Here is a 13378-nt window from a genome sequence, read left to right as displayed (position 1 = left end):
CGGATAGGTTTGAATGTCGGGTCGACGTTTAGCTTGTGAGTCGTTATAGTCGGATCAATGCCTTTCATGTCTGCCATAGACCAAGCGAATGTAGACACATTCTTCTTGAGGAAGTTCAGAATTGACTGCTGCATTTCCTCAGAAAGGTATGCACCAACCGTTACGGTTCGACTTTGATCGGCGTCGTCAATAGGTAACTCGAGAATCTCGCTTTCCTGGGAATGGACTTTTGAGGTTGGGGGAGACACAGAATTAACGGGTAGAGATGACCGTTGGAGTTTGACTGTGGCAACTAGGAGATCCCTAGCGGCCTTTTGATCCCCTCGTAGTGTTTTTATCCTTCCGTCCGTACCAGGGAACTTGACGCACTGGTGGTAGGTGGAAGGAACGGCTTGCATCGAGTGTAGCCAAGGGGTGCCAAGTATAGCATGAAAAGGAGCTTTTGTGCTTACAACGGCAAACTTAACCATTCGAGTAACGCCACACGCGCGTACCGGTTAATGTCCTGGAAGACGCTTTTATGTCGTCAAGATCAACTCCCATCTTCTGTAGAGTTCCTCGGAAGATGAGTTCGACGGAACTTCCGGTGTCAATGAGGATCTTGGTGACATCATACTCTCCAATTCCAAGGACGACGAGAAGAGGATCATTATGCGGAGCGTGAACTCCTTCAGCGTCATCCGGTGAGAAGGTTATCGGAAGATGACTTGTCGGTTTAGTCGGCCACTTCTGGGAAGTCGCGACCTGTCGACGATAGTATTTTACAGAACAGACAGTGTCTCCGCTAGGAGGGAAGCCTCCCATGATGACATTCAACGACTGTCCCTTTTGTACTCGCTTAGAGTCTAGCAAGGTGCGGAGGTCTGTGGATATGTTGGTGTCATGCGCTGGGGGTTGAAAATGACCTTTAGCTTGCTCCAACTGTCGTCGTAAGTCTGTTGGTTTTGAACGGTTGAGCTGTATGCGAAGGTCGCAGGCGCCAGCGTTGAGTTTATCTCGGGGTCTGTAATTGGCCCTTTGTTGTTGTTAGCGTCGCTTGTCGAGATACGACGAGACTTCCGTGTGTCCAGCATCGTCCGTAGATCTTTGTGCTTGGGACTGCTATCATTTTCGGACTCGAACTTCCGCTTCAGGACGTCTCTCTAAATCTCCGAGTACAGGCGCATCGTCGTTATCGTCGTCGGACGACAAAGATTGCTGAGAGAGGATAACCTCGATGCGTCTGCGATTAGCAGGATGCTCTTCGTCGGCGGAGGAGTCTCCCCCACCGTTATCCTTCGGGTTTCCTCCTCGTCGTCTTGCGTTGAGCGTCGTTTTGCCGACCTTTGCTGGTGGCTTTGCGCTGGCTCTTCTTTCCTTGTTCTTGCTCCAGCTCTTGCCATTCTTTGGTTTAGCTTTCAAGGGTTCGAACCTAAATTCACCGCTCGCAAGTGACGAGAGATAATGAGCGTAGAGTGATTTGCATTCTGTGGTATCATGTCCCTTGACGTCGTGATATTTGCAATGCTTGGTGAGATCGACGGTCCTGGAAGACCCGCTGCTGACCCGGCTTCGGCTGTTGGTTGTGTGGTGCAAACAGTATCGACGGTTTTGTCGGTGAATCAAGCTCCCTTACCCACTTGTTCCATCCCTCGCCGCGGACTACGAGAGTTGAAACCGGCACGTTGTTCTCGTTGACGACATACATGTATCCGTCTTTGCGGCCGTTTTTGTCGGTTGGAGCATGCTGGCGCGGTTCTTGTCGCGTGTTGGCGTTTTTAGCCGCTGGCGCTTTGGTGCGTTCATCTTGCTGAGAATGGCGTTAGTATCTTCTTCCATTCGGATGAAGTTGTCAGATCGCGCGATAGCGTCCTGGAGCGACGTAGTTGGGTTTTGGTATAAATCCTCCCGGAATTTAGAACGAACCACAACGTGTTCCGCAAGGCGTCAATGGCGATACCGTCTGGAATGTCAATCCTTGAGACTACGGTTTTGAACTTCTCCATGTAGTCGCGAAGACTCTGGTCTTTGGTTTGGTTGATGTTCCACAAGCTAGAGGCAGTAGCGCTGCACTTGGTGAACATAATGTAAGTCTTGAGAAAAGCTGTCGACAAGTCGCAGAAACTTTCGATGGAGTTTTCTTCTAACTGAGAAAACCAGGTTAGGGCTTGCTTGTGGAGAGTTTCGACGAACAGTTGGCAGTAGCCTACATCCTTTTTCTTCTTCTGGGAGTCGAGCCAGCGCCATCGCAATGTTGAAAGCTGTCATGTGTTCCACCGGGGTCTCCGCCGGGTTTGTACTCGGGCAGGCGCAGTTTTTCTATTTTTCTGAGTTGGACGCTGGTCAGAGAACTAGTAAACGGAGTGCGTGAGGTTGCGGCGAGGACGCTCTCGATTTGCGGGGCCGCGCTGGTTACTTGATGGATCTTCTCGCTCATTTTTTGGAAACTGAGTTTGAGCTCGGCGAGCTCGCGTATGGTTGCCAGATCAGAACCTACCGGGGGGTGGTCGGCGAGAAGGGTTTCGTTAGGCTCGGAGTCGTCTGAGAAATGTTCGCCTCCGGTCGCCGTCGGGTTGGTGTTAAAGAGGCGACAGCGTATCTGCTGGGGACGGCTTGTTTGGCCGTCGGGAGCTGTGAGGGCCGCGACCAGAGCAGCTAACTGGTTGTTGGTCGTCTTTTGGACTTCGTCTTGATGAGCAAGTCGAGCCATGATAGAGCTCATGAAATCTGTGGTGATGGGCGGCGCGGCTTCGGGCGTTGGGGTTGGTTCGCCGCCTGGAGCGCCGAGGGTGGCGTCGTTTTGAACCATGTAGATCTAGAACGTTACTTTAGTCGGCCCCACGGTGGGCGCCAATTGTTTTGCAGGATTCGGTTGATTAGAATAATGAACGTAGGAATGGGTGACAAAAGACGCTTTTATTAGAATCAAACAAGGTTACAAGATTGACGGGAAATAAGAGACAAGATTAAAGGTTTAAGCAACAGGATCAAGAGATGATTAGGAAACCAAGATCTAGCCGCTTCTGTGTGTGTTGTCCAAAAGTCCCCCTTTCGTGTCTCCTCATCCCCCTCTTATAGTGTAACCGTATCCGTGATGCCCTAATCGTGTCGTCCTTTGGGCCCTGTCGTTAAGGCCGAGTATGCGGGCCTTGGTACTGTTCTCTATAAGCCGAGCTTTTAGTCGGCTTAACTGATCGGCTAAAAGTACTCTGGGTCGAGCCGACACCTTTAGCCGCTTAAAGCCGACTAAACTGGTCAAGCTTGCCGGGCTAGGGCCTGTTATTCGATGGGCCTTGTGGAGGGATGTAATCCATCTCCTACAAACAAGCAAAGGGTCAAGTGTATAAAAAATGACAAAAATATTTAACAATTCGAAATCGTTGGATTGCTTCGGGGAAGAGAAGAAGCTAAGAACCTGATTCGATTTTTTAAAATAAAATAACTCTGGTGGGCACTCTTCCGTTATTACTTCTACAGTCCTTATTCAATCAAACCTTGTGGGTGAGCTTGAAATTGCTCTATTTTTCAATCTTTCAACTTGATTAAAATCTCCGTCTTGAGAATCGATTCGACCTATACTGGTTAGTGTGTTTACGTATCTACGCATTTCCCTTGTTGGGTTCTCATAAAGTTTGCTCCTTTACCCTTATCTTCGTGCTCATTGCTCAGGTGTTGTTACCTGGGGGAATACAAGTCTCTCTCTCTCTTATCATGATGGCCAAGCTCTCTGTCTACCTTTACATTCCCAATATCGTTGGTGCGTCCCCTTAGTCTTTGTTTTTCTTTTAATATATGTTTAAAAGATGGCATCTTTTTTTTGAGATGAAAATGAAAAAACATTGGGGGGGGGGGGGGGTACATGAGAGTTGTATTGAACTGCTTTGCCTTTGCTGTGTGCTTCTCCAACAAGACTCTCTTCTCCCTCTTGTACTTTTTCAGGTCCTCCCTCACCCCACTCTCATCTTCTTCCTTCTTGTCTTTCATACTTGTTTTAACATGGTAGGTATCCTTTTTTTTTTTTTATCTATGTGGTTTTCAAGTTTTTGTTGTGATGCTGTCGATGGATGGTGCGCTCGTAAATTCAACCAAGGTCTCATTTTCCAGCACCAGTCAATTTTATATTTGTTTATGGTTTGCTCTTAAGATCCTGACACTGATGTTACTAGTTTTGAGTTTTATCTAAGTCGGATCTTCTAATTGAACAGCATATACAGAGCTTCATTTGGTTGTTCTGTAGTGTCAAGATCTCGATAGTGACACACGTATCTTGTCTTCTTCTCCCTTTCAGTTTCTACATTTGGAGCTGTTCTTGACATGGTCACAGACAGGTTAATCTTCCGCTACATATTCAACTTATTCCTCCTGTAATAACAATATATTATCCTCGTTTTGCTTACAGAGTCAGCACAGCGTGTCTTCTCGTGATTCTCTCCCAAATATACGGTGAGTGTTCTCAATTTGATGGATTTGGCGCTGATTTTATATTTTTTAATCTACATAGCCTTGGACTTACCACACTACTATAACACAGGCCTAGCTTGGTTTTCCTCTCACTCCTGGCCTTAGATATTGCTAGTCACTGGCTCCAAATGTACAGGTACTCTTTTTTGCAACTTGTACATTTGTATATAGTTTTTGTACATAGCACAAAAAATAATACTGGAGTCACAGTACATTTCTATCAGGGAAGACCAGCCATAAGGATGTGAAAGATAGCACGAGCTGGCTGTTTAGACTATACTATGGTAACCGTATGTTCATGGGTTATTGCTGTGTTTCCTGCGAGGTTAGTTGCACTTTATATATATTACAAACTTTTTCGATGCATTAACACTGAGTTTGCTCAAATGATTACAGGTTCTTTACATAATCCTCTTTCTCATATCAAAGAACCATACTGAAAATCTGATGAGCGTGAGCTTCTCTTCTCTTCCTCTTAAATCTCTATTATTACCTAATCTTTTGTTCTAAAATATCTCTGGGTTCCATTCTTCAGGTAGTAGTTGAATCATTGACCAGTTTTCACCGCTCTCTTTACTCTTGGCTTGAGTATATTCGGTTGGTCGATCAAGCAGTTCATCAATGTGATTCAGGTAAATCAAGCTGAACCCCAACTAATCAGTCTCCAATATAGTAAGCAGTTTCTGGTTCTTATCGTCTTTTTTTTTTGTTGTTGTTGTTTTCTTTTGCTGGCGTGTCAGATGAAAACGGCTGCAGATGTTTGTGTCCTGTATGACATAGACAAGCAGCATAAGCCCTGAGTTTTTGTGCTCTTTGAATCGTCTTTGTTTCTTTTAAACTCTTTTGTGTATGACACTGTGTACATATATGGATGCATCTTGCTTAATGGTGGATGTAGATATACCCTTTGTCTTGCCTTTGTTTTCTATAATATGAAAGATCCTTTTAACTATTTTAGCAGATGCACTTAATGTAGTGTCTATGTTTTCAATAAATAAACGCCAAAAACAAGACAATGATTGATCAGAAGAGCTTCTCCAACACAGATTCTCCATCAAACTTGTCCACCTTGGAGCTAAGAAACGCCAACCTTTTCTCCACCCTTGCTCTCTTCATCTCCAAATCTCCCAAACGCCCTGCCGTCTCCATCAACCCTTGACGGAAACTCTTCACCTCATTCTCCTTCCATCTCACCTCTTTCAGTATCTTCTCCATCTCTTGTCTCCCAAGCAAAGCCTCCCTCTCACACATCCCTTTCTCCACCACCGTCGTATCATGTCGATCGTAGCATCTGGCCGCTTCAAGAATCTCGTTTAAAGCCTCCCTTAGCCAACCGGCTCTGATTCTGACAGACTCCACGTCTTCAACGACCGCTAGCATTTCCAGACACGCGTCTCCTTAGTTGCTTCAGAGGCGTTGACTGGAGTTGGAGAACCACCGAGGCTAGCGTTTCCAGGAAGTAAGATCTCGTGGGAAGCGACTCGATCTTTGAGCCGGACGCTATGTCTCCATGCTTGTCCAAGATTTGCTGCAGGGTGTCCGAGACGCTCGCTCTGACCTTGTAGCTCCCTACAGAGACGTACGACTCAGACATCATTGACTGCGTTTCCTCCCCTGTTAAGCTCTTGCATTCGATAATGGATGTTTGTTGAGTTTGGGGGATCCTTGACCCTGGTCTTGAGTTTCTTGCCCTGTATTCTTCAGCCTTTGGCCTAGTTTCTTGCGTCTCAGGTGACGACTTGAGGAGGCCAGTACTATGCGATATCGGCTGAGTTTGTGGGATCCTAGGTTCAAGGTACTTTCCTTGAGGCTCTGGAGTCTTAGACCGCTGTCTTGAGGATCTCTCCCTGTGTTCTGGTGACCTCGCTCTACGTTCTGCAGTCTTTGGCCTAGGTCCTAGAGAAACACGCGCATGTTCAGGTGTCCTTGGTTCATTATCATTGATGTTGGACCGGTGTTCAGGTGTTCTAGGTCTAGTTTCTAGTGCAGTGCTATTATCAGTGGTGCTGGATCGTCGCTCAGGTGTCCTAGGCCTAGAATCAGGGTGCGAGGCATGTGTTGATGTGTCCTAAGAGGATGTTCAGGTGCTTTAGGCCTAGTCCTAGGTGTCATTTCAGTGTCTAGACCATTATGAATGAGCGCACGGTGATCAAACTGCAGAGAGAAAACATGAGAGACTCACCAAAAGATATGCAACTAAACAAAGAGGAATGATTAGTAGAGAGACAGAGAATAAATGCTTAAACAAAGAGGAATGATTAGTAGAGAGACAGAATAAATGCTTACATTTGATGCGAAAAAATCTTTTTTGCAATACACAGATAGAGAAGGTGACATTGGGAGCCAATTTATGACTGATTCAGGTTTGTTTCCATGTAGAGGAGAAGGCGGCCTGGACAGAAGGTTTGCGTTGAAGGTGTCATCGGAGGATGAGAATGAGGGAGACTCGTCTGATTCAACCATCCTCTTAGCGTAATAGCTAGGAAGTGGCCATCTATTTTCCGCAACAACACGAACCGGACTGATAGGAGGACTGTCCTTTCTCCAAGGTGCCTTACCAAAGCCTTGTACAAAAGACAAGTTCCAATGATTGTATTAATCAAAAATGTTGAAAATGCAATCTAGATGATAAAACATGCTTCTTACCAAACGGCCTCTTCTCCTTCTTGGGGACATCTCCAGAGTTGATCCTCTCGAAACATCGATCATTGCACTCATGGTAGGGATTGCCTACGTTGGGACAATCATGATAGACTTTTCCAGACATGTCACTTCTCTCTCTCTCTCTCTCACAGATCTAACAAATAAGCCTGTGGCCTGACCCAGAGCAAGCAAAAAAAGGAAGAGGAATTCTTTATAAAATTGAATCTTTCATCAAAACAGGAAAGAAGCAAACAAGTTTTATCACCAAAAGACGGAGTCAACGTTTGAGAGAAAAGAGGTGTATGGAATGAATAGTTCTTTAGAAGACAAGACACGGGACTGAACTTGGAAGGATTCACCAAAAAATGAACAAATTTCAAAGTAAAGCGGACCTGTACAGTTGATGTTTTTTGTTTTCTTGCAGTGCAAGAGTACAAAAAACTAGTGCTTATTTTCTTCCCCACAGAGACTATAACTGCTTACAAGATTGACCCAACAACACAAGTTGTGGTCTTGAATCAGTGAGAGAATAAAAGATAGCTATTGATCAGTCGTCACGTCTATACACATAAATAAGATGTAAAGCCGACATAAACACAGTCTACTTCGACCAAAACAAAATACACATTCTACAATACTGCAGACTGCAGTATTCCGAGTTTGGCTCTGTACAAATCTTTGTATTTAAAAAATAAATAAAAGGTCACTCGTAGGCATGGGCAGAAAAAACCAGAACCGAACCGAAATACCTGAAACCGGAACCGGACTAAAACCCTCAAATATCTGAACGGTTCCTGTATTTCTATATCCGTAATAACCGAACCGAAAACCGAACGAGTACCCAAATATATAAAAATATTAATTATATGTACATATAACATAACTAAATATATATATATTTTTAATTTAAAATCTATTAAAAGTATCCGAAAATAGTTGAGGATAACTAAATTATTATAAAGTATCCGAACTACCCGAAAGTATATGAAACCATCCGGATAGTTTTATCTGAAATATCCAAAGTAATCTGAAATATTCAAACATCTTATTTAAATTATCCTTAATTATTTGATATTGTACCCTAAATATCTGATATTTTATCCGAACTACCCGAATTCGAACCAGAACCAAATGAGAACCGATTTTTTTCCGGATATTTTTATGTTCCTAGTTTTACTATCTGAACCGAATCCGAACCGAACCGAAAATAAATCAAGTAGTATATGAATCCTCTAACCCTCTATCTAAATTACCCGAAAACTGAAATACCCGAACCGAACCAATATCCGAACCGAACCGATACCCGAAATGCCCAGGTATAGTCACTGGCTAGTGTGAGACGACCTGAGAAAATGAAATCATATAGAAACATAAACAAAACATTCAATTAAGATCCGTTGGTGGGCCAGTGTTATAGCTTCACGGGCCTTGAACCCAAACAAGCATATATATGGGCCCATATATATTCATATTCAAACAGATATGTAAAAAAGTGTATTAAACGTGGAGAAGGACGGCTTCTCCTTGAAACTTATCGACTTTGGAGTGAAACATCTCCAGATTCTTGTTCAATCTCGATCCTTCCATCTCTAACTGCCCTAGCTTTCCCGCCACCGCCGTCACCCTCTCTCTGCACTCCCTGATCTCCTTCTCCCTCTTCCCCAGCTCCTCCCTCATCTCCTCCATCTCCCACTTCCTCGCCTTCAGATCCCTCTCGCACGCCTCCCTCTCCGCCTTCGCCGCCTCGTACTCCCCCGCGTACTCCACCGCCTCCCCCAGCTCCGCCACCGCCTTCTTCAGCCACGACACCTCGATCTTCACCGACTCCATGTCTTTCACCACCGCCGCCATCTCCGCCACCCTCGTTTTCGTCAGATCCTTCAGCCCCGACGTCCTCAGCTCCATCACTACGGCGGCTAGGGATTCGAGGTAGTACGACCTCGTCACGTTGGACTGGAGCTTCGAGGAGGCGGCGATGTCTCCGTGCTTGGAGATGATCGCCTGGAGCGTTTCCGCCACGCTCGCCTTCACTCTGTAGTTCGCGACGGATACGTAGGACTCGGAGATCATCGATTGGCTCTCTTCCTTGAGTCCTCGCATTTTGGCGATCTCCTGGATCGAGAAGCTCTGTGACTCGTCTGCTAGCTCCGGTGGCTCATAGTTTTCGGCTACAACGATCTGATAGTTGTGGTGAACAGGCTGCAGATATGAATTAAGGTTACATAAGATCGTATGAAAAAATTGCATAGAAACAATGGTGAAAGAGAGAGAGAGGATTCATACGGTGGTGTTGGCGGAGACTGGCATTGAACGAGTTGGAGTGCCAATCTCTGGGAAGAGGTAGGTGGAGTGGTTATCGTCATCACTGGATGAATAGTATGCTCCTCCATGAACTGGACTCCGAGGAGGGCTGTCCTGCCGCATAACGTAGCCATCTGGCTCATACATTGCTTCCATTTGCTCATCACCATGATTGTTGTTGCTGCGACGTTCAGGCTGCGTTTTATTTATGAGACCAAATTGTTAAGAGGACTTCGTTTTGTTTTACCACTATAAAGACTTGAGAGTGTTGTTGAGTACCGTTCTGTATGGCTGTGGTGGTGGCGAACGGCTTGCAGCTGGATGAAATGGGCTTGGTGGAGAGCTGTTTCGTGGTGTTACTTCGCCGTCTCGCTCATACACTTCCTCGGATTGCTGATTATCAGGGTGGTTTCTACGACGATCAGGCTGCAGAATTAGAACAACCAACTTTATTGTCAGTTTTAAGTGAATCACTTTATCTGTTTCTGGAAAATAAGGCTGAGTTTTAGAGTACCGTTCTGTATGGTTGTTGTTGTGGTGGTGGTGGCGAACGCCTTGCGGCTGGATGAAAGGGGCTCGGTGGAGAGCTGGTTCGTGGTGTTACTTCGCCGTCTTGCTCATCATCAGGGTGGTTTCTACGACGATCAGGCTGCAGAATTAGAATAACCAACTTTATTGTCAGTTTTAAGTGAATCACTTTATCTGTCTCTGGAAATTAAGGCTGAGTTTTATGGTACCGTTCTGTATGATTGTGGTGGTGGTGATCGGTTTGCTGCTGGATGAAAGGGGCTCGGTGGAGAGCTGTTTCGTGGTGTTACATCACCATCTCGTTCGTACATGTCTTCAAATTGCTCGTTACTATGACGATCAGGCTGCAATTAGAGAGAGACTTTTATGTAATGTCATGTATGTGGCTCATTGTGTACTCGAGAATGAGGAACAAGACTTACAGTTCTATATGGTGATGGAGAGCGGTTTCCAGCTTGATGAAATGGGCTTCCAGGAGCTCTGTTCTGAAACATGGTATTGGCCTCAGGCTCATACATTGCCTCGTAGTGGTCTGCATTGTGTTCTCTGCAGCGATCAGGCTGAAATCAAGCATTGGAACGAATGCTTAGTGGTTGATTGGTATGAACATGGATCATAATAATCAATAGAGCTTTAGTTATTGAGTACCGTGTGGTATGGAGATGGAGAAGGGCTTTTGAATGGGTGAAAGGGGCTTGCATTGCTTCGGGTATCTGCCTCATACGTTCGATCTTGCTGTTCTCGGCTATACTCGCTTGACTTTCTACGACGTTCAGGCTGCAATAGAAGACAGTATCATGTCAGTAATAATAAGACCATGTCCTTGAACCATCAAAGACCGACTCTGTTATTTTACTATATCTCTACACAACACCAATTCAAAGACGGTCAAAAGTACCGTGCGGTTTCCAGAGGGATGATAGGGGCTTGAAGGAGCGTTAGTCTCTGGCTCATAACTCATCCTCTCCTTTCTTTCTCTACGTTCAGGCTGCAATAAAAGAGAAGAGGCAAACTCAATGTCATCTACAAATTCGAAAAGTTTGTTTGGCGGCTAAGGAAACAGACAATATATCTTTATGTAATAGAGTACCGTGCCATATCCGTACACAGGAGGCCTAGGGTGGGAGTTGGGGACGCGTTCAGACGCCGGTTGTTTCGGGTATGTTCTTTGTTCACGGGAGATAGGGAAATCGTACTCTGTCTCGGCTCTTTTGTTGGAGAGATACGAAGGTGGCGGAGATCTACCAGCGGCGGGATGAGGAGGGGTCGCCGGATTGCTCTTGCTCGCACTTTTCTTCCCGAACAGTCCTGAAGAGACGTACCAAACAAAATAAAACTGGTCAACGTTTGGATTTAGCTTAGTCAACGGAAGTTATCAACATAAGAAGATACTTCTTGAAAGATAGGATTTGAGAAAATGATCCATGTCTGTAACCAGATTTAAACATTCTGGCGACTTTTTCCGGTGGTATTCATATCGGACAGAGAGTAAGTGTGAAGGGACTTTCCAGAGTTGGAAAAATTACCTGATCGTTTTCCATCTTTCTTTGAACTGAAGAAGTCCATATTGCATATGATGGGGCTAAACTGGATCGGTAAATAAGATGCCTGTAAAACCGGAAAATCAGATAACCATTTAACTGGTTATGTATGTAAGTATATACACGCCCGCGTTCATTACCTGGAATTTTTGAAGCAGGGAGCTGAGTTGTGAGCTGTTGTTGCCGGAGAGAGATGGCTTTTGGTTAGTTTCGTCTTTGCTACGTGATACTTCATTTGATTTTATATAACGAGTCAGAGGAGCCTATAATTGCAATTGAAAGTCTACCATAGTTATTAAGCTGACTTTGACTATTACAAACAGACAATCGTATACCACTATTTAATTGCTTCCATCTAATCTTCTACCACTTGTTTTCTTTTCTTTTTTTCAAGTAGCCGCAGCCATGATTTACTTGGTCAATGGTACTGGCTCTGAAAAAAATCTACTTTGAATATTTCGACACTACGTTATAAATATTTCTATCTGATTAGTGAGCCTATCGATGGGCTCATAAGTCATAAGCAGTGCCCAATATCACCACCAATCACGAAATGGGCTAAAATTAAAGGGAATAAGACTAAATCCTCTTTTTATCACCAACCAGGATTGATAGGAAAAAGGTTCGGTTACAAACAAACCATAAGGATCAAGATGGGAAAGCTAATGCAGATACAAGTGTCACTCGGGATAAGTGCATCAGCACACGTTCGTTGCTTCTGTGTCTGTGGTGGTTTCGTCTTCAACGGTGCTTCTCCTACTCAGCTACAAGGGCTTGGAGGAAAATGCATACTGCAGCGTTGGCAGGGACGTGAACTGAAACGTCTATATGTGGTGATTTCGTGGCAGGCCGTGTGGACATAATGAATCCAGTTCAATGGTACGAGCATTTGCGGAGAATAGCGTTGCATATCACTGAACAAGGGATGTGATCGAAAGAGCACCGCAGAGTTGCCTAGGAAGCTTTTAAAAAGAATGTGAATTAGATAGAGTTCACCTTGTGACAAATAATGACTTCTACGTAAGGTAGACAAAATATCTCCACGCGCGCGATGATAAACAATCCCACTCTCATCAAATGCGCGCGGAGCGCGTATATGTCTACAAGTCTATAACCCACAGATTTCAGCCATTTTTGACATAATTTATTAGAAAGGGAACGACCTGAAGCGCGTTGACTGCTGTTTGCATAATGCCCTGTGAATAATAAACTATCTTTTTAATATTCAACTAAACTCTGGCCAGCGCGGATATGAATTTCCAATTTTTAATTATTTATTTTATTAACTGATGTAATTGTAATATTCGTTCATATTATATTCATTAAGTAAATATTTTTTTTTTGCGTCTTAAACTTTCTATTTTTTTACGAATGTGTGATATCATATAAAAAATATAAAAAAATAAGTATAGAATTAATTAGATAATTTTAAAAACAGAAATTTTTCTTTCGTGTGCGATATCGTATAAATAATGATCCGTCCAATTAACAAAAATCATGATTATTTTATGTGTAATTTTTTTATTTTGACCGTTTCCCTAAAACTATATTAAATTTTACATATTTTAATTAGAATATTTTTAATATCTTTACCTTTTTATTTGAAATGCAACTCAATATTTTTTTAACAATTATAACAAAATATTTTAAAATATTTTAGAATTTGTTTAAAAAATATGAAAATTACATTTTAAATTAAAATTATCCTAAAATATGATAAGTTTTGATGTAAACAAAAACTCAAATTATGTCAAAAATAATGATATTCAATGATAATAACAATTTTAATTGATTATTTAAAAAAAAATACATTTACAAAAATATTGTTTGAAAGAAAAATCATTTATCTTTCAAATATAAAATAAAAATATTATAATTAAATAATAAAAAATATAAATAAAAACCATAAATTTAGCAAATGACAA

At 43.3% G+C, this 13378-nt stretch overlaps 2 protein-coding genes, 1 long non-coding RNA gene and 1 pseudogene across 7 annotated transcripts; 2 read left to right on the top strand and 2 right to left on the bottom strand.

Annotated features, from left to right (window-relative positions):
• Window positions 1-3355: 3355 nt before the first annotated feature.
• Window positions 3356-4423, top strand: LOC125583409. Of its 3 annotated transcripts, none has more exons than XR_007320408.1 (6): window positions 3356-3560; window positions 3649-3736; window positions 3890-3918; window positions 4020-4069; window positions 4185-4307; window positions 4379-4423. It is a non-coding gene; the product is annotated as an uncharacterized LOC125583409 (long non-coding RNA). The 3 variants fall into 3 exon arrangements; XR_007320407.1 differs by having other exon boundaries at window positions 4268-4307; window positions 4379-4421; XR_007320406.1 differs by lacking the exons at window positions 3890-3918; window positions 4020-4069 and having other exon boundaries at window positions 4268-4307.
• Window positions 4424-4505: 82 nt separating this feature from the next.
• On the top strand, window positions 4506-5392 carry LOC106375945 (probable CDP-diacylglycerol--inositol 3-phosphatidyltransferase 2; the record flags this gene model as incomplete). The annotated part of the gene is given in 7 exon segments (XM_013815972.3): window positions 4506-4576; window positions 4651-4765; window positions 4837-4893; window positions 4976-4991; window positions 4994-5020; window positions 5023-5072; window positions 5181-5392. Coding segments are annotated over 7 exon segments (396 nt in total), but the record flags the coding sequence as incomplete, so codon positions are not given.
• LOC106375944 lies at window positions 5342-7520 on the bottom strand (annotated as a pseudogene).
• Window positions 7521-8564: 1044 nt separating this feature from the next.
• LOC125583407 (serine/arginine repetitive matrix protein 1-like) lies at window positions 8565-11844 on the bottom strand. 3 transcript variants are annotated; one of them, XM_048750310.1, is made up of 11 exons: window positions 11594-11843; window positions 11439-11520; window positions 11003-11220; window positions 10811-10900; window positions 10561-10689; window positions 10335-10472; window positions 10122-10256; window positions 9899-10033; window positions 9664-9810; window positions 9367-9579; window positions 8565-9282 (listed from the first exon to the last, which is right to left on the bottom strand). In XM_048750310.1, the coding sequence occupies exons 2-11, from the start codon at window positions 11476-11478 to the stop codon at window positions 8581-8583; spliced, it is 1947 nt and encodes a 648-aa protein (XP_048606267.1). In that variant the 5' UTR covers window positions 11479-11520; window positions 11594-11843; the 3' UTR covers window positions 8565-8580. The 3 variants fall into 3 exon arrangements, with proteins under 3 accessions (XP_048606267.1, XP_048606269.1, XP_048606268.1); XM_048750312.1 differs by lacking the exon at window positions 9664-9810 and having other exon boundaries at window positions 11594-11844; XM_048750311.1 differs by lacking the exon at window positions 9899-10033 and having other exon boundaries at window positions 11594-11844.
• Between the last annotated feature and the right edge of the window lie 1534 nt (window positions 11845-13378).

The sequence above is a fragment of the Brassica napus genome, chromosome C3, assembly GCF_020379485.1.
Source record: "Brassica napus cultivar Da-Ae chromosome C3, Da-Ae, whole genome shotgun sequence".
NCBI classification, from domain to species: domain Eukaryota; kingdom Viridiplantae; phylum Streptophyta; class Magnoliopsida; order Brassicales; family Brassicaceae; genus Brassica; species Brassica napus.
The sequence above is the reverse complement of the archived record's forward strand: the minus strand, read 5'-3'. Positions and strand labels throughout refer to the sequence as shown.

What these genes read in the sequence shown, in the direction of transcription:
- LOC125583407 (XM_048750310.1), bottom strand. Translation starts at nt 11,478, where the DNA reads ATGGACTTCTTCAGTTCAAAGAAAGATGGAAAACGATCAG. An exon ending in CACCACAATCATACAGAACG is followed by an intron (nt 10,034 to 10,121) that starts GTACCATAAAAC and finishes CTAATTCTGCAG; the next exon opens with CCTGATCGTCGTAGAAACCA. An exon ending in CAGTCTCCGCCAACACCACC is followed by an intron (nt 9,283 to 9,366) that starts GTATGAATCCTC and finishes TCATATCTGCAG; the next exon opens with CCTGTTCACCACAACTATCA.